General features: G+C 39.5%; 1 protein-coding gene across 2 annotated transcripts in view; it reads left to right on the top strand.

Annotated features, from left to right (window-relative positions):
- F5 (coagulation factor V) overlaps nucleotides 1–24,576 on the top strand; it is a 34,680-nt gene extending 10,104 nt beyond the window's left edge. For both annotated transcript variants that reach the window (XM_018074677.3, XM_018074679.2), the window contains 20 exons: nucleotides 212–433; nucleotides 1,042–1,207; nucleotides 2,961–3,138; nucleotides 3,859–3,961; nucleotides 4,326–4,537; nucleotides 5,297–5,447; nucleotides 6,145–6,357; nucleotides 8,163–10,092; nucleotides 11,985–12,150; nucleotides 13,346–13,582; nucleotides 14,077–14,287; nucleotides 15,311–15,490; nucleotides 16,560–16,676; nucleotides 17,126–17,197; nucleotides 18,236–18,330; nucleotides 19,598–19,753; nucleotides 20,588–20,732; nucleotides 20,890–21,038; nucleotides 21,812–21,994; nucleotides 22,771–24,576. In XM_018074677.3, coding sequence (XP_017930166.2) covers nucleotides 212–433; nucleotides 1,042–1,207; nucleotides 2,961–3,138; nucleotides 3,859–3,961; nucleotides 4,326–4,537; nucleotides 5,297–5,447; nucleotides 6,145–6,357; nucleotides 8,163–10,092; nucleotides 11,985–12,150; nucleotides 13,346–13,582; nucleotides 14,077–14,287; nucleotides 15,311–15,490; nucleotides 16,560–16,676; nucleotides 17,126–17,197; nucleotides 18,236–18,330; nucleotides 19,598–19,753; nucleotides 20,588–20,732; nucleotides 20,890–21,038; nucleotides 21,812–21,994; nucleotides 22,771–22,959 — 5,075 coding nt within the window. In that variant the 3' untranslated portion in view covers nucleotides 22,960–24,576. The remainder of the gene's footprint in view (nucleotides 1–211; nucleotides 434–1,041; nucleotides 1,208–2,960; nucleotides 3,139–3,858; nucleotides 3,962–4,325; nucleotides 4,538–5,296; nucleotides 5,448–6,144; nucleotides 6,358–8,162; nucleotides 10,093–11,984; nucleotides 12,151–13,345; nucleotides 13,583–14,076; nucleotides 14,288–15,310; nucleotides 15,491–16,559; nucleotides 16,677–17,125; nucleotides 17,198–18,235; nucleotides 18,331–19,597; nucleotides 19,754–20,587; nucleotides 20,733–20,889; nucleotides 21,039–21,811; nucleotides 21,995–22,770) is intronic.
- Nucleotides 24,577–25,913: the final 1,337 nt, after the last annotated feature.

Genomic DNA, 25,913 nt, shown 5'->3' with positions numbered 1-25,913 from the left:
ACACCTATCTTTCACTAACATACAACATTTTGGTATCTGTTCCATTTACAACCTTCTGAAACTTCATCTTGTTGCAAACAGTGATCCCAGGAGTCAGATTTCTTTTTTTTTTTTTTAGCGTTTTGAGTGAAGATTCACTTCAAACTTAGTGTGCATAGGGGACTTGAATGATTTTCCTGTATTCTGAATGCTATTTTTGTGTCTCTTTCAGATTTAGAGGCTTGTGCTTATGACAACATTAGCTGGCACTTGATAGGAATGAGTTCCAAGCCAGAAATTTTCTCCATTCATATCAATGGCCAGTCCATGGAGCAAAGACATCACCGAGTTTCTACCATTAACCTGGTGGGAGGAGCATCAACCACAGTAAACATGACAGTGACTGAGGAAGGAAGGTGGCTCATATCTTCTCTTGTCCAAAAGCACCTGCAAGGCAAGGGAACATCTATTTATTAGGCACCTGTAGAGTTGTCCTTCTCTTGTTCATGTCCCAAATAGCTTCTACTGTTTTGCAACAGTACAGTTAATCTGTTTCAGGGGGTTTTGTAATTTCACTAAGAAAGCACTGGAGAACAGGGCATTTTGTTGAAATTAAAAATGCATGATGAACTAAAAGACTTACCTGCTGTGTGCAGGTCACAGAGCAACAGTGAATCAATACTCCAGCATCTAAGTCTCTGTGAGCTGTTCAGATAAGCACCATTATAAAATGAGTAAGGAACCACCTGTTTCCTGAGAAACTGAGTAATTTCAGCTAAGGGCAACTCAATCTGATGAAAATATTTGCTATTATCATCTGAAAGTGGTATCTTTCAGCAATAGTGTTTTAAAATATGAGAGAAATGTCTGTCTTATAAGAGCTGAAGATGTGTTTGGGTTAGGGGGGGGGAACAGGAAAATGTAGCTTTCAGGCCCAAAAAGATGGCAGTCAAATGAACAAAGGCTTACTGGCAGCCTTAGCTAAAGGAATGAGAAACACAGTTGGAGTGGTAAGAGCTCATCAAATGGGAAATCACTGTGGTACTGTTTCTTCTCAATTAGCTGGAATGCATGGTTACCTCACTGTAAGAGACTGTGGGGACAAAGAGGTGAAGAGGAGTCAGCTCTCCTATAAAGAACGTCTTATGGTCAAAAACTGGGAATATTTCATTGCTGCAGAAGAAGTTACTTGGGATTATGCCCCAACTATTCCAGCCAGCCTTGATAGGTAAAGTAATACTTTGTGAACATAATATGGAATATTAACATGAAATCACAGGATAATTCAGGTTGGAGAGGGCCTCTGGGGATCCAACAGCAAAGTTGGATCCAGTTGCACAGGACCTTATCCAGTTGCATTTTCATTGTCTCCAAGGACACGGACCCCTCAGTTTTTCTTGGCACCTTTGCAACCTCACAGTGAAAGAGTTTTTCCTTATATCTAATCAGCCTTTCTCATGTTGCACTTTGTGTCCATTGTGTCTCATCTCTTAGGTATGCAGCTCTGAGAAGAGTCTGGTCCTACTTTCTCTATAATACTCCATTTGATAGTTGAAGATAAAAATAAGATGCTCCCTTAACTGTCTTCACACAACTGAATAAATCTGGATTTTGCTTGTATATCAAGTGCTCTGTCTCTCTGATCACCATAGTGGCCCTCCACTAGACTGCCACCAGTGTCAATGACTTTCTTAGCTGAGGAACCCAAAAGTGGACACCTCCTTTTGTCTCTCAAAGGGAGCCCAAAATAGGAATATGACTCTAGGAATTACCCAAAGTAGCATATAAGCCTATTTTCTAAAATACTTTTTAACATGAATTCTGCTGAAATAAATAATCCTTAAGAGGAAAGGAAAGGGAGGGAGGGAGGGAATATTTCTGGAGATTAAAAGTTTTTAGAAGTTCAGTGCAATAAAGTGTTTAGGGACCGGGAAAAAGAGGTATCTCTCTATAAATGAACTTTGCATGGCATCAATGTAGATGTAGTAGAAGTCATAATAAGTAAGCATATTGGGCTATTTTGTTCAGCTTCAGATAAATAGAAGGAATTCTGTAACATACATGATGTTTTAGTATACAGTGCTACCAGTGCACTGTAAGGTTAAATTTGCAGTCTGTCAATTCCCCAGTGCCATTTGTGTCTTTACAAGCCTTTACAAGCTGGTATTCATAAGAACCTTTAAGGATCAAGCAGAACAAGACAAATTCCTTATTCTGTAAGGGTTATAGTCTCCTATACGTCCTTAGAAATATAGAGTTCACATAATTCCTCCTCCTTTGGCATGATTTGCTTCCCTTATTTGCTCTTGGACTGTATGGAACAAACTTTTACATCTTTCCTGCTAGTCACACAGTTACTTAACCACCTTAGTGCTCTGATTTTCCCCCCTTTGTTCAAAACTACAGAATTTATCCCTGTTTATTAACCTTTTTTGGAGTGCAAGTGATGATGAACATGTTACTCTGTGTAACTTCCCAGTATTTATCCTAGTTTTGCTCTCAGCATTAAAACAATGTTTTAAACCTCAGTGTAACACTGCTGACTGTATAGTGCTTGACTGGCATTAAGATTATCTGTTCCTATTTCACCTGGAGACTTTGCTACTGTAAGCAAATTGTTTATTTTTTTCTATGCTCAACTATGCTTTTGTAAAAGGAGAACAGTAATTTCTGTTGTCTTACCTTGAAAATGTATCTGCTGCTTCAGTTTGTTTCTTTCTTGCATGTATACCCTGTTAAATTAAATGTAAACTCTGATACTAATTGGTCATATGTGATACTGGAACACAAGTAATGGTCCAAGATTCTTCTTACCTAATTTAGGTTAGAATTTGGGGTGAAGAGCGTTAGGTCAGTTTGGGGTTTGGATTTTTTTTTCAAGCAGTGAAGCTTCTACCAGTTACTTGAGTACTAATTTTGTATTCTAAAAGATGTTACTATTCAAGTTTTGTTAATCATTTGTCTTTTCCTTTATTTTTAAGACACTATAAAACACAACACTTGGACAACTTCTCAAATCTCATAGGTAAAAGGTATAAAAAGGCTATTTTTAGGCAATACACCGATGCCACCTTCACAAAACGTCTGGAAAATCCCCGCCCAAAGGAAACTGGGATCTTGGGCCCTGTTATCAGAGCTCAACTTAATGACAAAGTCAAAGTAAGTAACATAAATGCAGATATTATTTATACTGTGGCATAATTTTCATTGGGGCAGAAATACAAAAGAACCAGTTAGATTTGTATTGTTTGTCAAAAACAGCAAATGTTATAAATATTTGCCCTATTAAAAGGTATGATCACAAGTGGCAGTGTTTAGCTTGCATTTTTTGGCATTCCTTCTATATTTTCCATGTTTGTGCTTTATTTTAACAACATAAACATGCTTCATTCATTTTGGGGGTTTTTCCTTTTTTTCTTTTTTTTCCCCTCCTGTTTTCATCAAGAATAGACAGGACATTTTGCCTTTTCCTTGCATATCCGCATTGGATCTTGGAACTGAGGACAAGATTTGGTTTTAAATTTGTTTTCTCCCATATTGAAGGTTATGAGGAAGTGTAGTCAATAACTTCGTATTTCCAGAGATAGTGTGTGCCTAGTAAGTGGAAGAACAAGTGTTCTTTTTAGACCTTCCAGAGACCAAGTGTAAGCAGCTGAACTTCACTCAGTGGAGTCTACAAAGTCTAGAAGCAGGGTACTAGCATCATTTAGACTGTGGGTTTATATTATCAGACAATATTTATTACATCCCTTTGCCTTTCTGGCACTTCCTGGGCTGAAACCAGGCAAATTCTACCATAGTGGAAACTTTGTTATGTATTCAGACAAGGATTTATTGAATACTAATTTTTTTTTTTATTATTTTTGCCTACCAATATAGGTTGTATTCAAAAATAAGGCCAGTCGACCCTACAGCATTTACTTCCATGGAGTGACACTTTCAAAGAATGCAGAAGGAGCTGATTATCCTCTGGACCACACAAGTAAAAAATTTGTGAAATATATTTTGCCTGTCACTGACTGTTGTGGATGGTTTGGTTGCTTTGAAGGAGATGCTGTGTCTAGGAATGTGCATGACTGGGAGACTTCAGTTCTGTTCTCTGCCTCTGCTTACCTGTTGTGTTGCCTTATAGAGACACCAAGGTATTTTCTGCAAAGCAGAGACAAATACCCTTTTATGATGTCTTAGTTTTCTGTTCTTGTTCATGATCTTAGAGAGAGAAAAAATTCATTCAGTTATCTCAAGGCAGCTTGAAATGGCCTATCTGCACCTAGAAGTGCAGCTTGATATTAAGGTCTGGCTCTCAGTTTGTGTTATTATTGTTCTTCTTCTTTGTTTTTCCTTAGGCAATGGCACCCAGAGTAGAGGAGTTGAACCAGGGAAGACGTTCACTTACGAATGGAAAATCTCTAAAACAGACCAACCCACTCGACAGGATGCTCAATGTATTACAAGGCTATATCATAGTGCTGTAAATATTGAGAGAGATATAGCCTCTGGGCTGATTGGCCCACTGCTGATTTGCAAAAGTGAAGCACTGACGCAGAAGGGTGTGCAGGTAACATGTTTGGCAACCTCTGAGAGACAGATTTGGCTCAAATAATGGTATTTGATCTACAGTGAATTTGGTTTTGCTTCCCTTAGAGAATTGTTCTGTAGAGAACAATTAAACCAATAGGTTCCTGAAGAAATCACTCAAAGAAACAGTCCTCTAACTGTCTGCAGCAGTACAGGAATTATATTTTTCTTAGCAAGAGCAGCATATCAGCAAAAGGTCAGCCTGACTTGAAAGTGTATCTCTAGACTTGATAATAAATTTTCCTGCTGCTATTATATCTTCATACTCTAAAGACATTCAGATCAGACCTGGTCCCTTTCTGTAACAAATATAACTCAACAGCATCTGACAATCTCAGACATCAGTTAACCCAGAACAACCCAAACAGCATGGGAGAGTTCTGGGAGAGTGGTTCTCATGCCATTCATCAAAGTGTTGCTTGGCAAAGACATCAACATCACTTGGGAGAAAAAAAATGTCAAAAGTATATGCTCAGACCAAGTCAGAAGTCTGGTACTCTTACAGAGAGCCCAGTCTTAAACCATCTGTGTATAACCAGTGCAAGTGGCTTGCTCAGTGCTCCACCACAACTTAAAATTTAGACCCCCTGCTCCCTTTTCCTCAGCCCTTGGATCATGCTTACCACGACTCTGGTGAAGCTTATGTTTCTCCCATAGTAAGTAAGGAAGATTGTATGACTGAGTCCTTAATACATGTGTCTGCTCATAAAATCTGACTGCTGTATTGATTGTCTTTCAGAAAAAGGCAGATGGGGAGCAGCAGGCAATGTTTGCTGTGTTCGATGAAAATAAGAGCTGGTACCTAGAGGATAACATCGAGGAGTACTGCAGCAACCCAGCCAGTGTTAAAAGGGATGATCCCAAGTTCTATAACTCAAACGTAATGCACAGTGAGTGGGATATCAAGATGAATAATATGAAAGCTTATATTAATCTGAGCATTCAGTGATTGCTTGTATTTAGAAGTATGTGTAATCAGGGAATTCTCTAGAGGGTCAGGGAACTTCTAACCATGCCAGGTGACACTGTACATAAATATGCAATATCGTAGAATTATTAAGGTTGGAAAAGATCTCCCAGATCATCAAGTCCAACCTTTGACCTAATACCACCATGCCCACTAAACCATACTACAAAGTGCAACGTCCACTTGTTTTTTGAACACTTCCAGGGACGATTCCACCACTTCCCTGGGGAGCCTGTTCCAATGCTTAACCACTCTTTCAGCAAAGAAATTTTTCTGAATATCCAACCTGAACCTCTCCTGGTGCAACTTGAAGCCATTTCCCCTTGTCCTATCACTAGCTGTCTGTGAGAAGAGGCCAACTCCCACCTTGCCAATAGGGACTAGGCTTGCTCTGGACCCTGAAGCAAAGGCAAGGGTTAATTAAACTTCAATACAACACCCTGTTGCCTTAGAGTTACTATTTCCAGAGATGGAATCTCCATCAAGGCTACTGCAATTTCATCCCTGTGCCAGCCTCTTTCCAGTGAGTCCAGTTCAGTGGACTGACATCAAAGAACGGGAGGTTTTAAAAGTCTTACTCTGAAAATGTTGAGATCACTTTTACTTTGTTTTCCTTTTAGCAATAAATGGCTATGTGTCTGACAGCAGTGAAATTCTTGGGTTTTGCCAAGATACTGTGGTTCAGTGGCACTTTTCCAGTGTTGGCACTCATGATGAGATTGTCTCTGTTCGCCTTTCTGGACACTCTTTTCTGTATCGAGGGAAATATGAAGATACATTGAACCTTTTCCCGATGAGTGGAGAATCAGTCACAGTGGAAATGGACAATGGTGGTAAGTGGTAGAACTATAGTGTTTGACAGCTCTTCTAAGATATTATTTAATCTCCAATCTATAATGACTTACCTAAACAGGAAAGAAAACTTTTCAGATGAACACAGTGCTGGAAACCGTTGAATCATTGCCCCACTGCAACTGATGTATAGGGAGTTTTGTTGGCTACACAGACTTAGCACTCAGCATAATTGTATGCTATTCTGAGGCTCTTTTTGTTGGTTGTCTTGTAGTTTGTTTTTTTTTTCCACTGCACAATTAGTATTGGGCTTAGTAATGATCATTTTAAGGCAATTCTAAGATTCTTCTTCAAAGCGATCCAGTATCGACTGCACTGTATGATTTCCAATTTTGCCACATACTTTTCTATCCTGAGCAGGCTAAAATGGGCCAAAACTGTCAAATTATGCTAGTCATTACTGGACAAAATAGCTACACCTCAGCTTAGGCTTGTGGTCATTTAACAACAGTAAAGTCTGCCTGGTTGAACGGAGTCACTGGTCTGTCGGATACATCTCAACATCTAACTAGGATTAACAGCATATCTTGAAAAATGGTTGCTAGAACCCATGTAGTACACACTTTAAGAATTACCTCCAAAAGGACAGAGATTCTTCATCATTGAAGTTTGTGAGATTTTAGTGATCATCTAAAATCCCAGAAAGTTTAGGTATCCTTATCCCATTTAAAAGACCAATTTTTTTGTATATTTTATCTATTTAAATAATAAATTCTCCATGGTCTCAAAGCTTGTTTTCGGTGATCACACAGCATCAAGACCTTATAACTTAAAAATGTATGGTATGCTAAGTGCTTTTTATTGTTCAAGACTCAGGAATCATTAAAACTCCATTAGACTTCAGAGAAACCTCCCCGGTAGTAAGTTGTACTTTGCTTGATTTTGTTATGTGATCTATTCTTTCCATCTAGGACATGTTTTCTTTGATAAATTTGCTGCTGTTAGAAATCAGGAAAATTATGCAGGCCACTTTAAACTCTGATAAATAGAGGAAAAATTTTATGTGATCTCTTGAATAAAAAAGACTCTTTTACTCAAGGTCTCTTATTTCTGTCTATTCTGTCAATTCCAAAAGCAAATAGTATCAAGCAAAGAACTCGATTTGATGTTGTTTAGGGAAACATTGTATTTTCTTCTCTGCAGATCCTAGGTTCAAATAGAGAACAACTTCTGACTAGGTTTTGGAAGAATTATAAAACCTTTAAGTTAATCTAAGATGCCTCAGCTTGGCAACTTAATGTTTTGTGTCAGATTGGAAATTCAAATTACTTTTTCTTTTTATACTTATTAAAGATTATCCTTTATGCATTCAAAAGCTTTTAAAACACTGCATGAGATGCTTCTCAGCATTGCCTCAGAATATATTTGTTCTGCTTAGAATGTTCTGTCTGTGTGGCAGTGCATACAACACTAAGGACAGGATAAAACTGAAACTTTATCTCAAGAGGTCCCAATCTCAGATGCTGATCTAAATGTAAGATCCTTTATTTTATTTCTTTCTTTCCATATCCATCTCTTTCATGGGTTATGTTTGGACTCAGGTCCTATATACAGCTCAATCTGTGGAGAAGAGTTCCATCTCTTAGGTGTATGTATTTATTTATATGTGCTCTTATTTATTTACATTTATTAATTACTTTTCATTGCAATGAGAGGTCATGAAAACCCCAGATGAAAATTAGCATTCTGCTATAGCAGGTGCTGTAGAAACAAACACAACCACTTGCCTTGGCCACTTACATGATAGACAATACCCACTCTCATAACACTTTTATTTCCATTGCAGGTACTTGGCTTTTAGCATCCTGGGGTACCTCAGAGATGAGTTACGGCATGCGGCTGAGGTTCAGAGATGCCAGATGTGAATATGAGGAAGATTACACGTTTGATGTTGTGGATTTCACTCACATCAAGACTGAAAAAAAGGCTGTTTCTGCCTCAGTTGAGGAAGATGTGCAAGAAGAAGAGGAAGATCCAGAGGACTTGGATTATCAGGAATACCTGGCTTCTCTTTACGCCATCCGAAGCTCAAGGAAGCCAGCAGATGATGAAGAAAAAGAAAACCTTACAGCACTAGCCTGGGATCAGTATGAAGGCACTGATACCACGAGTTCTGAGGTGGCAGCTGGCTCCGGTCTGACAGCTATAAATAGTAGTGAATCAACACACAACTCTAAATTCTTAGAAACTCATATCACTCCTCTTCCCCTAATCAAGGCTGAAACATTCCAGTCAAATCACACATCAATCGCAGCAGAAGAGGCTTTATTTTTAGCTACCACAAGTGATGAAACGGCTGACTTGGTGTTTGAGAATAGAAGCCAAAGCAATTATGAAATAGCTCACGGTGACATGTCTGCAGGTGAACACTTGCTGAGCAATGGGGAAGGTCCAATGAATGTTGCAGAAGAGCTTCCAGCTGGTGGAAAGGACAGTAAATTTTTTTCAGAAGAACATCAAGTGGAAACCACAGAAAGAGGAAATTATAACATTAACAGGAAAAGACGAAGCTCATTGGCCATGAAGTTTTACTCTGTCCAAAAAATGAATGCCCTTCTAAATCACGTACGAAATAAAAATGTCTCATTTTCTGACAAGACTAGTGCACTTCCTTCTGTGAATCACACAGAGAACACCTCCAATATAGCCATGGTGGGATCTGCCCAGTTTCTGAATGATTATAGTGATGAACTGGTAGAGGAGGAAAACAAGATGGAAAATGCTGTGCATGCAGTTAACTTGACACTTGCTTTGGACCTCATAGCAGGAGATGAGTCTAATGCATCCAGCCTTTATGAACCCAGAATATCTAAAGATCAACTAGCAGATGCTTTATCTTTAGATCATATTTTAGGTGATACAAGCCCTAATTCCAACCCTGCAGTAGTGAAGAACTTAGAAGCATCACTGCCCAGAGTAGGGAAATATTCATCTAAAATGACTAGTGAGGAATGGAATTTGGTGTCTGCAAAGAGTAATCTGGGAGAAGAGGCAAATTTAGATAAATCTGTTGGCAGTAAGTTAAATCATCATGGCAGAAATGGTACAACATTCATAAATAAGGAGGATATGAAGAAGTATCAAGAGTTCTCACATCTAGTGGGGGAAAACCAGAAAGGGAGCCACATGCACCCAACTCAGAAAGGAAAGGAAGAAAACAAGAATGATACTTTAAGTACCTCTGGAACCTCCATCAAGATCCGAAGGAAAAAGAAGGAAGATCCAAAAATGATCCACTCGCTGGGCCCAAGGAGTAAAAACTCCCAAACAGTCACCAGTTCTTTGGCAGGGATGTTTCCGGGTGAGACCAACCACACAGCACTGCCATGCTGCACTAACACCACTAACACCACAGGGGCACCCAGTGAGGCCAACCATGCAATGGATCTGAGTAGAGCCAGGCACAGAGAGCTGCAAAATTCCGCACTCACCCCGCGGCAGCTTAGGCCATCGATCACAATTGGGCTTCCCAAAGAAAATGGAGACTACGAGATTCTCACGGGAGAATCTGACAGGGAGGAAACATCAGGTGTTGAATACGAGTACCATTATGTGAACGTGGATGACCCATACATGACAGACCCCAAGCTGAATATCAACGAGCACCGTAACCCAGAGAACATTGCCGAGCATTACCTGCGCAGCAGAGGGAATGAGAGGAGATACTATATTGCAGCTGAAGAGGTCTGCTGGAACTATGCAGGATATAAACAAAGGTTTGGCTAAATTGCTTGTTTTCATTTTGCACGCCATCCTGACACACACTAGCAGAATGTTGATTCACATGCTGATAAACTTAAAAGCATCTGTAATGTGCCATGTGATTTCCAATGTTTCAGTGGTGGTATCATAAGAATTTTTCATGGGAGGCTTGGACCCCCTAGAAATGTGATAGATATTATTATAATCAAGAGCATAGCTAAGAACTCTTCTTCTATTGTTTGTTTGTTTGGGGTTTTTGTTTTTTGTTTTCTTAACCCCCTTTTATAGACTCATTAGAATCACTCTTTAATACAGAAGTTAAAAAATTCACTGTAAGAGGGAAACTTGCAGTTAGTTTTGTTTTACTTGAATGACCTGTTTTAGTTCCAACTCGAATTGTTGGTACCTGTGCTAGAGACAGGACAGAGACCTCCTTGAGCAAAGTCTTTCCAGGAATTCAGCGGACTAACTGATGTGATATAGACAGGATGAGCTTATAGGCAGGATGAATCACAGTTTCTTGCACTAGCAGGAAATGGTTCTAGTGTCTCAGTTCTCTGTTGTAAAACGGGATAAAGCACTTTAGAGCTTCACAAGGCTGCAGTATTGAAAAGTATATGAAATCCGCAAAGTGATTAACCACCCGGGTGTAAAATAAAAGCAAAGCTGCATGAATTATTGCATTGTTGTTCCTGCTGTTTAGAGAAATCAGAAGGTGACTGGATCACAAACCCTATTGTTGAGGGGTCTTCTTATATTTTGACAGGAAAGACTGACCACTATGCCGCAGTAAAGAATATATGTGACTTGAGAAAAACACTGTACTAAAAATTTACTATCTTAGTTCATACAAGTTAGGATCAGTGCTCACCCTACAAGGCATAGAATTCCTTGTCACTTTTCAACAAAATCCTAAGTCTTGTGGCCCTTGAAATAAACAAGACCAAAACTGCCACAACTTTGGATTTTTATCAAAAGTAGATAAAACAGGAGCAAGAAAATTTTCGTTTTACAAAATTAATCTCCAAACATATATTATTTCTCAAATTGTATTTCCATTTTATTTGATGGATATTTTCCCTCCACTTTCCTGCCTCATCTCAGTCTGTATAAATGGCACTTGCAAAAGTACCACAGACAGTTTCTTTGGGCATTTGCAAAATAAGGAAAATGTTATGCTTAAAGCTCTGTATAGATCTCTCCGGTGAGGTTCATCTTCAGCTGGTGTGAGGTGCGTAGTACCAGTGAATTTAGCAGAGCCCATGGCATATATTTTCTCAGTATGTTGAAGAGAAGGTACATCTGTGAGACAGTAGGATATAGGTGGTATGCTCACTACACTGAGCTCAGCTCTCATTCACATTAAGGCTCTTGGTATAAAAGGAAAATTAGAGCTCAGTGGATTTTCAGAGACTAGTTGGAGTCTTTCAGTGGTAGCTGACCAAACTGTTGAAGGATCTCATACAACTGTAGAGCTAGAATTGCTTAAACATTGCAAGTCATGATTTGCAGAATCATCTGACACTTATTTCATGGAATCATAGAGTCATTTAGGTTGGAAAGAAACCTCTAAGATCATAATAGAGTCCAACCTTTAACCCAGCATTGCCAAGCCCACCACTAAACTCTGTCCAATAAGTGTCACATCTGCATGTGTTTTAAATACCTCCAGGGCTAGTGACTCAACCACTTTCCTGGGCAGCCTGTTCCAGGGCTCGACAATTTTACCTTTTGGTAAAGAAATTTTTCCTAGTATCCAATCTAAACCTCCCTTGGCACAACTTGAGGCCATTTGAGTGTTTATTCTTTATATTCTAAAATGTTCCTACATATTGGTTCTCGGGTTTCATCAAAGCTATTATTTCTGTTTCACTGTGTGGGTTTTTAATTGAGGATTTCCTTTCAGTCCAATGATGAGTGACAAAACCTGTAAAGATGGCACCAGATATAAGGTGATTTTCCAAAGCTATACAGACAGCACCTTTACGACTCTTCAGGATGGAGATGAATACACAGAACACCTTGGCATCCTGGGGCCAGTTATCCGAGCTGAAGTGGACGACGTTATCCTAGTAAGTCAATGTTTTGAATGTGTGTGCAGGATAAGATTCTTATGGTAGTCTTAGAATGTGACATGGAATAGATCTAAAAAAACAACAGATTTTTAAAAGATAATGATAGGGAAACAGTTTTCAAAGCTAGAAATTGCACTGTGGACTTGCAAGCACTCTGATGTGTTTCTTTAAAAACATCCTTTTTCTCTTCTATCCACAGTAAATTAAATTCTGTTTTTCTTTCTTATGTTTCCCAACATTAAATACTGACTTATCAGTCAAATGTAAAATGATATTTAGGTTTAATGTTAATGAAAAATGAGTTTTCTAAACTCAGATTGCACTGGAAATATTACTTTTTATATGTAAAGAGAACTTCTTAATTTTTTTAAAGAACTTAGTAATTTTGTGTTCAAGATTAATATAAACTTTTTTGAAAAATATATAATTTCCTCTAAAACCTTTGCTGTAAATGGGTTGGATAGTTCTAGTACAATCAACAGGGATGAGAGATACTGTATCCCTGGTGATACAGTGCAGTAGGAAGCACATTCCTATAAAAAGTCCCCTCTCTACTTCTTCATCCAGTCTTTCAACACATAGGGATGAACTTAGATAGGGAGAGTAGATCTCACTGCTTTCTGCTTATTTCAGTAGGAGTAGTGTGCAACAGGAGCACACTGAGCTACATTTAAAACACGAGAAAGAAAAGAAAAAGGCTTTTATAGCTTGGGAGTGTCATTCTCTAGGGAGAGGTAAATATATAATCTGCCTACCCTGGTGCTTCTATGGGACAAGTGTGAAGCACTGATTTCAGTGAGAATGATACATACAGAGCCTAGAGTTACCAATTTGTGCCTTTCTTTAGCACAACTGCAGCAAAGCATAAGAGGTAGGAACTCCCTGCCTCCCTGCTTGCAGTAACTAAACCGTTCCAGGTATGAGGGGCAGCAGTAAAAGTCCTAGGAGCCTAGACTCAGTGGAAGACAGGGAGCTAGACTTGTGCTTTCTGATTTTTCATTATCTACTACATCAAGATGGTGACTCAGCATGGAAATGTCAGAAGCTATCCCTGCCAGCTTTTCCATGTAAAACATAGCCTGTAATCATTATACAAATCTAGACCTTGGTTTGAGGATATGGGAATGTATTTTGTGGGGACTTTGTTTTAGGCCTGAATTTGCTGAATAGTATCTATTTTATTTTTTTTTAGGTTCATTTTAAGAATCTGGCTTCCAGACCATATTCCCTCCATGCTCATGGGCTTCTCTATGAAAAGTCCTCTGAGGGAAGCATTTATGATGACGAATCTACTGCTTGGTTTAAGGAAGATGATGAAGTCCAACCAAATAACAGCTACATATATGTATGGTATGCAAGCAGGCGATCGGGACCTGTGCAGTCAGGAGCAGCTTGTCGGTCATGGATCTACTACTCGGATTTAAATATGGTAAGGAAATCAAAATAGAAGTGGTAGTGTTGCTGGGGTTGATCACAGAATAACAGAAGCATTTATGTTGGAAGTGATCACTAGAGATCATCTAGTCCACTCCCACAATTCAAGCAGGGTCGGTTACACTAGGTTGTCCAGGATTGTGTCCAGTCGGGTTTTGAATATCTCCAGATGATGTTACTTTATGGCTGTAGAAATGCAAGATGCAGAACACGTCTTTGGATAGCTGTCCTTTCTTTTGGGCTTGATGTTCCCATCTGACATTTAATCTCTTACACTCAGCTAAAGCAGGACATAAGCTGTTGAGGAATTCAAATTGGGGAACTCTGGTAGACTGAGCAGGGGACAGTAAAAATACAAGGCAACAGCAATTCTGGAGTCTGCTTTAGATTTTTAGGGTCTGATGCAATCCTGCAGAATGCTATGTGATTTTTTACACATTTTGGGAAATCCACTTCTACATCTAATGTGGATGTATTATTACCTTTTAGGAGAAAGATATTCACTCTGGTTTGATTGGGCCGATACTGATCTGTCAAAAAGGAACCTTCAGCAAATCAAACAGCAGCGGGACATCTACCCGAGACTTTTTCTTGCTTTTTATGGTCTTCGATGAAGAGAAAAGCTGGTACTTCGACAAACATGCTAGAAGGCCTTGTAGTGAGAAGACACAAGGAATGCAGCAATGCCACAAATTTTATGGTACTTATTTCCTTTTTCCAGTTATTCAGTTTTTTGGGGTAGAGAGAAAGATGCTGGGGGAGATGTCTCAGCTCTCAGTCCTCTTCAACGTGCGTAAATCCTACACGTTAATTATGTGAATGGTTTTTTGTCGTTATCCATTGTACCCATAATCGTCAGGCTTAGCAATGTAAAGGTTAGCAATGACTGAAAATTTTCTATTAAAATGAAGAAAGGACATATTGGACTGAAACTTTCAATAGGAAGCTTCTTTCTTCCACTTACATACATCTACCCCCATATTAAAATTAAAAAAAAAAATAAGAAAAAAGAAACGAAAAAGCCTCCTCTTTTCAGAAGCTAATACCCTGACAACATTTTGCAGGAAATTTTTAAAAATATTGTAATAATTTGACAAATTGGCTAGTTCTATTGAGGAATTCGAAGCAGCTGTAGAACAACCCTTAATATACCTCTCTGTGGCTATAGAGATTTTAGTGCTGTAGAGTTAAGTGAGTGGCTGAATGTTCAAAGGTAACACTTTTTCCTCTGTGAAATAATGGTCAGTAGTGAAACTCTATGTTTACATCTTTGGAAAGCTGATGCTTGTGTGCTGTGAGTGACCATGTTTTAAAAGGACATGTTGACAAGTGGAATTTACCTTTTGAAAATGTGGTCTGTAAAATCAATTATTAACCAAAGAGGTCAGTTGTATCTGTATGCCTGTATGCAAGCTGGAGAACGTGTTTTGGAAAGTTGTCCTTTTGGACCTGATATTCCCATTTGACATTTAATTCTCTTTGTTCTCCTGGCTGCCATGTGTTGCTAGCAAACTTAGCTCAAATCCTCTGAAGAGGTCACTGGATTTTCTGAATTAATATACATAGACTGTAAAGTGTGTTGCACTTTGAATAGGAGAAAAGGTGCCTTTTTTCTCAAATGCATTACTTCATTAAATATTTCACTAATTTTAATAATTCCATTCTAGCACTTTGAGACCTGTTTTGTGAGCAGTTTTCCTTACTAACAATTTTTTTTTTTCAGCCATTAATGGAATTACCCACAATTTGCAAGGCTTGAGGATGTACGAAGGTGAACGGGTCCGATGGCATTTGCTGAACATGGGTGGTCCAAAAGACATTCATGTTGTTCATTTTCATGGTCAGACTTTCATAGAACAGGGAGAGCCAGAGCATCAGCTTGGTACATACACACTCCTTCCAGGTAAGTATCAGAGCAGAGCAAGTTCTGTGGAGTGACCAGGGCAGTCTGTCCTCATCATACCAATGTCAAGGTCTCCTTATGGTGAGAGCTTTTTTTGTAGTGTCAAGGTGTGTGATACAGAACAGAAAGAACAAATGTGAGCCATAGGAGAATTCTTATGTCCAGGGAGAAAAGAAATAGGCTAAAAGTATTCGTTAGGCTACAGGATATATTCCTTTGCCCCATCGCTGTCAGCAGTGCAAGTCTGCAATAACAGCATTTATGAAGCCTGTATTGCCAGCTACAAGAAGTTTAAAAAAAAAGAAGACAACAAGGAAATTAAAAAAAAACAAGATTGGAATAATAGGACTTTGGCTTAGTGAACATTTGGTAGTTTATTCACTACTTTATTTCATTATTTTTTAAGGTGGTGCTTTTCACTATGAAATCTACATATTTTTGTTTAAATGGGAACTAGAACTGTCATGTCTGCAGTAACTAGGAATATAGGAAAAGCAATGGAGGCATGTACTGTGCTTTCTAAAGAGTGCAGCAAGCAGCCAAAACAGTATCTGCTTCCTGCTCAATCCTTGGCACTCCTGGGTCATACAGAAAGTGAGGGGAAGGCCTATAGATCTGGTTCTCCCCCATCTACTTTTGGCTTCTTTTCATCTATCCTTTATGTCACTTGAACAACCCACTGGGGCAACAGGAATGAGAACTATAACCAGCACCACAGAATTAACATCTCTGCATTATGTAATAAACTTGATAGCGCTGTTCATTACACAGCTCAGCACTGTAGTTAGTATGTAGATATATCTGACAGGCATCCAAGGTTTTGTACTTTGCACCAGCAGCAAAGGTTGGGTTTTGATCTGATCATTCAATTCTAATCTCAGTCTCCAGCTAGAACTTCCTCACTAAGAAAAGAAATCACTGAGATGGTGGTAGTTTTTGCTCTCTCTGTGATGTGTGTTTAAATTTTCTGAATTAAGTCGTAGCATGGTCTTTGGTTTAACATTCAGCCTCACTTACATCAACCTTGTAATATAATGTTTCTGATACATTTCTCTTCCTTTTTTTTAAGGTTCATTTAGAACAATTGAAATGAAGCCACAGAGGCCTGGCTGGTGGCTTTTAGACACTGAAGTGGGGGAATATCAGCAAGCAGGAATGCAGACATCCTATTTGGTTATAGAGAAAGGTACTGAACTAAGGTGTTTTTTGGCTGGAGGAGTCAAGCTATGGAGTCTTCTCTACCCTTTCAGGATCACTGAAAATAAATTTGGGAGATTTTTCTGCAAAAAAATATAGGAGATTACCTGTGCATTCAGAGAGAGGGTGGAGTGGTTACTGTAAATTTCTTCTCAAAGAAAAAATTTTTAGCTTCTAGCAATACTAGCTTTGAATTATTTAGCATGCTAGCTTTACTCCTTTAGTGTACTGGCTTTGAATTCAAGGTTTCCCCACAGTGACCAGTGGATTAATCTGTTGAGAGAAATTGCAGACCTTAACTTGGACTTCTATGGGAAGGGAGTGGTGTCATAGTATTACTAAGAATTGTTCTGAGTGATGTTGTCTTTGATTTCACCAGAATATATACTGGTATATCACTCATTTTCTTTAACAACAAACTTACTATGCTCTCTTTAGAGTGCAGGATTCCAATGGGTCTGGCAAGTGGAGTTATACTCGATTCACAGATTGAAGCTTCAGATCACATAGGTGAGTTAATACTTGAAAAGGTCCTTCCATGCTCCTAAATATCTCCAGAAAAGTGTAGTTCCATATTTTTTCAGCATCTCATGATATTTCTTACAAGATCAGTTCAGCAGTGAATCAGCTGTCAGGTTAAAAATCTCTCCAATGCTGGAAGCAGAGACTGTGAGCTGTATTAGGTAGCCATCATCGTTGTGTTTTAACAATGTCACAGGTCTGCCATCAGTATCACAGGCTTGAGAGTCCTGTGGGTTCCCTGCTTGAAAATGAACACCAAGCATTCAAAAAGCTTTTGAGATTTGTATGTGAGGTGAGATGTGAAGGGACAAGTACATCTGTTATGAAGGATTTGGGAACCCTGGCATCCAGAGCAATCACAGAGTCTTTAATTTATCAAGTTCGCCCATGGTATAAAAGTGGGATCATTTGGTAGAGAAGTTGTTAGAATTTTACACGGACAGTGTCAAATCAGGATGTACAGGTTACACACACATGCAGGAACACACATCCTTTCCCTTGAAATAACAAATAAACTATTTACTTTGTAAAACTTAATTTTCTGTGGGTTTGGTTTTCTTTCTTTGTTTCCTGACAAAGTCTTATGAAGGCTTGAAAGCTGTTTTGTCTATGTATTCTATACCAGTTGTTAACATGGAAACCTTGTTATGCAGAGGGGAACTGTCTTCCATGAATGTAGAGCACATCTTGTGTCTGATCCTGCTGGCAGCCAAAACTTGTTTAGCAAACTCTAGACCCTGATTCCAAATCAGCAGACAGTATATTGCATAAAAAGCTGCTATTTTAAAAGTCATTCTGCCAGCTATAAAGCTTTGCATGATAACAGCTGATTTTCAGTGGCTGACCATATCCAAATTATCCTAGATTATGATTTGAATCTCTTGATGCTGGGTTGGTGGGGGTTTTTTTCCCCAAGACAGATTGGGGGTTAAAAATGAAGCACTCAAGATCAGTAGCTAGTTACAGCCTTCTTTTTTCTTCAGTGCTTCTCTTAAATTTCTTACTTTGTTCATATTTTCTGTCTAGACTTTTGGGAACCTAAATTAGCCCGATTAGACAATTCTGGAACATACAATGCTTGGAGTACTATAATGAAGGAAGAAAAACTCTCTTGGATCCAGGTATGGTTGGTACAACATGTGCTTGACCATCACTGAGCTTTGATTTTCCAAGAGTTTATTTTAGAAGGTCATGCTGCTCTTGCTGTCACTGAGAAAACTGCTGGGGAAAACTGAGAAGGTGTTACAAGTTGGTGCTGTGGTGATGTCATATCTGTCCATCTCTCTGCAGTAACACAGTCTCTGCTGCTGTTGAGGCCCATTGACTGGACAGTTACCCTCACAATTTATATTGTAACCATTTTGTAGGCAAACAGTCATTCTTTCTACTACTCTTTTTTTGCTCTCTGCCTACCTAGCGATACATATTTATATGTATGTGTTTGTTGAGTGATCATTTAAAGTGTAATATTCTCAAGCATTGCTTCAAATAGTTTTTTGGTTGGTTTGTGTGCTTCTATGTCCTTGGCTTCACAGGGAAATAAGTTTATAATTATGACTTCAAGCAATATATCATTTCTTCCAACCCGGTGACTTTTGCACCAGATAGCCAATTTGCACCCAAATTTAGGGAGAATAGTTGATTTCTTACGAGTCTCATTAAAATTGGCAGTTGGGAGAAAAGGAAGACTCAAGCTAGTGTTTTCAGTTTAAGTTCAGCAGGTGGCTGTTGTGTTTGTCTTGCTACTAAATTACGTGATTCAAGTAGGGGGAGAAGGTTGGGAGATCTGATGCAGAACTGGAAATAACATTGGGAGGAGAAAGATAGCAGGCCATGGTAATTAGCAGCTGAGGTTACTGCAGACATGTGGAGACATATCCCAAAGAATGAGTTTCACTACTGATAGGAACATCTTGCTGATTTGTTTTTATGTGCTAAGTGCTTGGATATGATATGAGCTGGAATGGTGGCTTTTCAGCACTTCAGAATGTCATATGCCTTTTCACAGCCTACATATCCAAAAAGTAGAAGTGGCTTATGAAAGTGTGAACCTTTAATTTCTCTGTGCTCTTTTTCCTATCTGTAAAACGGGGTTAGTGGAATTCTGCCTACCCAGACATGCAGATAATTTTGAGATGCCTTTGTAGTGCTGTGCTGAACCCTGTAAAATGGCCTCTGAAATTAAATGCGCACATGAATAAATACACAAATGAAATGAGAGTGAGACAGCATTAACTTGGACTCTGGCACCTGGTTGTTGCTCCTTTTGAGAATGTTAGTGTTGTGGGTGTTAAAAGGCAAGGCTCAAAGCTATTGTGTAAATGTCGAAGAATGATACGGATTTTGCTGTGCATTATTGACTTTATAAATGCTGTTTGCTGTTTCTAGGTGGACTTTCAAAGACAAGTTTTGTTAACTGGGATACAGACACAGGGAGCCAAGCAGTTTTTAAGGTCCTTGTACATCCAGAAGTTTTTTCTTGTTTACAGCAAAGACAAACGGACCTGGAACACCTTCAAAGGAGACAGCTCACCAGTACAAAAGGTCTGTCCGTGCCACAGGGGTTGCAACAACCTTGTGGCATCACTGGATGATGCAGTGAGGTGACAGTTTTGTTTTATGTTAAGAGACAGTGGAAAAAATTATGGCCTTCAGAGACTTACTAATACAGCTTGGGGCTCCAAGCATTTACCAAACTAATAAAATTCAGACCAGAAGACAAATTGTAAGCTGAAGAACCACCTAGACTGGGGCTTGGATTGGCCCTGAGACCTGAACTGTATAGAGTCTGGCTTTCTCACAAGCATCTCTCCCTCCTTTTATTTCCTAAGCCTGTGTCAGGTTTTTTAAAGCAAGTAGGAAGCTGAACTAAAAATCAGGCCCTACCTCATTTGGGATTAGATCCTCCTTCTTGTCCCTCCCTGTCTCTGTCCCAACAGTTGAATGCTGAGCTATCTGAATTGCCTGCAGAAGGCAATTGGTACAATTGGTTGTACCCTGAAAGAGGTTCATCTTATGCCCAGCTGCTCCTGCCCTACCTATCACCAGCTCCCTTCAGTTTACCCTGAGGTTTCTATGGTACAACTCCCAAATTGAAAACCTCTCGTCTTTTACCTCTCCTTTTGTCTCTTTGCTCATGTCTTCTTACAGACTTATATAGAAATGGGTTGTTTATTTAAACTGAGGCCTTCAGATGCTTCCAAATATGCTAAGATGGGACCATGAGATATTTCAAGTTGCCCTGCAGCACAGCGTGGTCCATCACTGTGGGTGGGGCTAATGGCATAAAAAAGACTATATTTGTAACAGAGCAGGCTTTCAGCATCCAAGCTTCTGTCTGCATTAAATTAACTATATGTGGATTTTTTTTTTTTACAGATTTTTGAAGGTAATTCCAATGCCTATGAGGTGAAAGAGAACATCATTGATCCCCCTATTATTGCCAGGTACATCAGACTCTACCCCACCGAGGTCTACAACAGGCCTACTCTTCGCATGGAGCTTCTGGGCTGTGAAGTAGATGGTAAGAAGGAGTCACGTGCTGGCGCTTCCATTCTTACAAATTTTTTACCTAATCGTTTAAATGAAGCTAAAACTGGGGGTGTTCTCAATTCCAACATTGTTGCTTAGGTTGTGGTTACTTGGATGTACTGAGGATAACATGGTGCTTCTCTCAACAGGTTGCTCTTTGCCACTTGGAATGGAAAATGGAGAGATCAAGAATAGCCAGATAACAGCCTCATCTGCTAAGACATCCTGGTTTAACACATGGGACCCTTCACTTGCTCGTCTCAATCAGAAAGGAAAGATGAATGCCTGGCGAGCCAAGGTAACAAGTGAAAAGCAGGGATGGCAACAGGACAGGTAGTTAATAAATTTGTGCTGCTGTGTGACCATTGCACCTACTGCTCACTGTGTCCAGAGCCAAGCGTGACAGGGTTACTTCACAGCCATCCTTTGGGAAGAAGCCCATTCACCTCTTCCAGTAGAAAACTTGTTGAACTTCTGGCAGCAACATTGAAATCATATTTTGAGAGATGGATGGTGTGCTCTGGGCCACAGGCTTCAGCATTTCCAAGCAGGAATAGCCTGTTTAATATCAGGAGATGAGTGCAACTTGAATATTCATTTCAAAGGGGTTAAAAAAACCTTTCCTGGGGTTGGCTTATAAGCAGTGCAGTGGATCTGGGGGTAGATGACCTTCGGCAAGGCATGGGAGCTTCTGTGTCTTCGAAATGGAGCTGCATTTCTTCACGAAACACCTTGAAATTTGCTGGAAGCTACTGTTCTGTATAAGCATTTGGTATTAGTGTTAAGTGTAACGTTTTAATACTTGAGGTAAATCTGTGTTGTTTTTGTTATATATTCGAAATTAATGTGGAAATCTTAAGACTGCAAGTATACCTCCTGCAGAGATGAAGTCAATTGTATGGTTCACCAAGAATGCTTGTGACTTGCCTCAGCTTTACTCTTCTGCACTTCTTTGATACAGTTTTGATGCACTTTGATGCAGTTTTAACTATTTTTAAACAAGATTTTTCACTTAAGCAAATACAGACAGAGACATGTTTTCTAATATACAAACTTCTTTATCAATTATAGTTTAACAACAACCAACAGTGGCTGCAAATTGATCTCCTCACAGTTAAGAAGATAACTGCTATTGCCACCCAGGGGGTCACGTCCATGTCTACTGAAAACTTTGTGAAAACCTATGTTATCCTATACAGCGATGAAGGCTCAGAGTGGAAATCCTACACAGAAGGTTCAAGCTCAGTGGCAAAGGTATCATTCTCAGCTCAGGCCATTGTATCATTGCTTGGGTTTAGATGCTGAACAGTGTCAAGGCTCAAAGCCAGAATGCTCAGACAAATTGATATTCTCACAGGACTTTATCTGTAGTAACCCCAGCTCCCCAGCATTTTAATGTCACAATATCCATCTGATTTTAGTCATTGTAATTAACAATAATAGAAGGAAAGAATGCCATATCTGTAGAGAAGGCAGTCAACATGATAAAAGGAGCTGACACTGTTTGTAAAGGAGGACATTTAATTTGAATGCACAAGGGCATTTAATTTGAATGAACAATGCGGGGCCTCTTTTCTATTTCTGCTTGATTTTATAAGGTCAAGTAATGTTAGTGAGCAGTATTCCTGTAACAGAGCTGGAGAACTTCAGGTACCCACAGGGCAGACACAGCACTTTATATTTTTGCCTATGTCACCTCACACCAACCTAACCCACAAGGGCTATTGGCAGAGGTAAAATAAGGGAAGTTTGGCTTTTTGGGTCCATTAGAAATTAGAATGGCAAATTTTGTGGTGTGGGTGGAAATGAGGCTATTTTTGTTCATTCAGACTCAAATCTTGCTGATCTGAACTACTTTTGACCCAGCATGTTAGGAAGAGACTGGATGTGTCTTCTGTAAAATCAGAAATGAGCCAGTCCATCTATCCTCAATGGATAATACAACAGCTTGGAAACATTTAAAAAAAAAAAAACCACAGGGTTTTTTCAAGCGCTGCCTTTCAACTGACTGTGTGTTTATGTATTTGCAGGTTTTCTTGGGTAATGAAAACAGCAACGGGCATGTCAAGCATTTCTTTAACCCCCCCATCCTGTCCAGGTTTATCCGCATTGTTCCAAGAACATGGTATCGTGGCATTGCCCTTCGGGTAGAACTCTATGGCTGTGATTTTGGTGGGGGTCTGGCTGTGAAAAGGACTGACGAGTCTGGGAGCTCTTAACCTTTCAGCAGTCGTCACGCAGAACATGTTTTTTGAAAAACCCTTAAAACAGTCATGCATAGTAGTCTGAATGTTACATCATCAAAGAACCTTGATGTTTTGCCAGCGGGAATTGAAAGAGATTTCTCTGGTAGATGTTTCATTCCTACAAACACACACTTTAGAAAACAGCTTCTTTTCTCTGGGAAGAAATAAAGGTCCCTTCTGATTTGTATTATCACTTCTTCATTCTGACCAGTACTCTATCTTACTTTTTACTTAATATTAAGTTCTAGAGCTAGGAATGGAGACTTTGACCTTAATCTTGAGCCCTGATTATGTCCATTTGATAATGCTTTTGCAGCACAGAGGAGGAATAGAAAGCTATATCAGGTGGATGTTCTCCATACATAGGGCTGAGAGGGAAAACCAGTGCTTATCTGGAGCTGTGTGGTGCTGCATTCCAGCAATGCCTTGGTAAGAAATGATTGTAGGGGTGTTCTCACCTCCACATGTCTGTCATCTACGCTGTGACAACAGTAGAGCACATCTCAGCATTTGAGTCATGTCCAAACCTCTTCTCAAAGAATGTGGATTCACGTTATTGATTTGGTTCTTGCATACCCAGCACACCTGAAATGCTGTGGTTTTCACATAATTCATCTTCAGCGCCCTGGCAAGGGGAGGGAGAATCAGCAGTATCTTTCCATCCCAGAAATGAGAACAGAAGTGATTTAACCTTGCGGGTCATGGAACAGCAATGATAGGACCAAAGCGAGAATCCAGAGCTCCTGACACTCAGTCCCAGACAGACAGACCATGGGGAGGAGGGGCTCCCTTGATTAGGAAAGCTTTGAGAACTGTAGCTGTTCAGTGACAGTACAACCTGGGGATGGCAGAGGAGGATCAGATGAAACTGGGTAATAGAAACATCTTCACCTTCTCTTACACTTTAACAGTGTTTTCACTCTTGTGCATAGAGCTTACATGGATTTTTCCCAGGATGGCTAAATCTGGTGAAAGTAGATACACAGTCCATGAACTCATTATTCCAGAGTTCTAGCTAAGCTTTCAGTCATGTTTTGGGATTCTGTTCTGTAAATTGTTTAACTGCAGCATTTCACTTATCACACACTAGGTAGCATTCAGCAGGGTGGATTTTTCAAAGTGGTTTGTCTTTGAACCTTGGATGGTGTTATCCAAGTTATTTCAGTAGTTTTTCAATTTTTTGTCTCATAGACCAGGCATTTCAAAGAGAAGATTTAGAATGTGAGTGAAAAGAGTGTAAAAACTAAACAAATATTTTCTTTTTTTTCTTTTTTTTTATACTGCGTTACAAACTGTTGTCATTTTCCACTGGAAAATAAAGATAATATTGTAGCATGAAAAGCATCAACATTTTATTTTGTATATTAGCCTTGACAGTAGTAGATCTTTGGCAATATTTAGTGAAATATTGCATCATGGAAGTAAAATTTTCAGCTTGATGGGAATTTTCAGTGCTAATTAGAATTAATTTCGAACAGTGAAATTGTATGAATAATTGCTTCTTCTTAAAAGATCAGTTTCTAAATATTTTGTAATAGTGCTTAATTTATATTTGTTGCCATGAAATTGCAATACCAAGACATAGTCACTTAAAAAAAAAAAAGTAAACTTTGGGATGAGAATTTACCCTAGAAAACAGTTAATAAATGCTTTCTAACCTCAGCAGAACCAAGTTTTTATGTGAAAACTGTGAAACCACTTATGTTTAAGAAGGCCATGATCATAAATATTCTAAATAAGTAATTAGTTCTTATATATGTGTGTGTGTGAGTGTGTGTGTGTATGAGTCTATGTAAAGTCACACAAATGCAAAACTGATTGCAGGAGCATGACTCAATATATCTGCATCAATTTTACAAGTTGAAGATTCTGCTTCTGCTTACTAATGGATAGGACTTTGGTTAGCCGGGGTCAGCTGTCCTGGTTGCATCTCCTCCCCAACCTCTTGTCCACCCCCAGCCTCCGCATTGGCAGGGCAAAGAGGGCAAAAAGCAAAGGCCTTGACTCTGTGCAAACACTGTTCACTACCAGCTAAAACACCCCTGTGTTGTTAATACTATTCTAGTCACAAATCTAAAACACAACACCTCGTGAGTTGCTATGCTGAGAATCGACCCCATACCACTGATATTCCAGCCTGTCCAGGTAGAGCAGTGATGCCTGGGCCCTGTGCCAAACCAGGCATGTGGCCATCGCTGATAGTAAAATGTTCTCTGGCACAGCAGAGTAAGATTGTAAGTGCTACAATAAACATCAAAAGTCCAAACCAGTTACTAACAAGCACCAGGCTCTAATATACAGTAAGGCAAACAAGCACAGAACCCTGCCAATTAACAACAGCTATAAATTCTACCTCTACACTCTGGTCACGAGTCTTATCTCAAAGTCCTCTTGCTCCACATTGGACACCAGAAAGGACTGCAGTGAATTGACCCCAGCTGCCAACTAAGCCCCCACTCAGTCACCTGATATCTTTCCCCTGACAGGATTGCAGAGGATTGGAAGGGTAAAAGAAAGAAAACTTGTGGTTTGGCAGTTTAGTAAGTGAATCAAAGCTGCAAAGCAAAGCAAAATAACAAATTCATTTGCCACTTTCCATCAACAGGCAGGTGTTCAGCTACATTCTGGCAAGCAGGGCCTTGGCACACTAGCACTTGCTTGGGAAGACAAACACTGTAACTCTGAACGTCCTCCCTTCCACCTCCTCCCTTCCCCCAGCATTTCTTGCTGAGCACAATGTCACACCATCTGGGATATTATATCCCAGCTGTGTCCTCTCCCAGCCTCTTGTGCAGCCCCAGCCTACCCACTTGGTGGGGCAGGGTGGGAAAACAAAAAGGCCTTGCTGCTGTGCAAACTGTTCAGCAATTGCTAAAACATGGTATGTTATCAATGCTTGTTTAGTCACAAATGCAAAGCAAGGCACT

Source organism: Manacus vitellinus, unplaced genomic scaffold (assembly GCF_001715985.3).
Source record: "Manacus vitellinus isolate BGI_N305 unplaced genomic scaffold, ASM171598v3 scaffold_28_pilon, whole genome shotgun sequence".
In the NCBI taxonomy this organism is placed as follows: Eukaryota; Metazoa; Chordata; class Aves; order Passeriformes; family Pipridae; genus Manacus; species Manacus vitellinus.
Note: the sequence above shows the minus strand (reverse complement) of the source record. Positions and strands in the feature narration are given on the sequence as shown.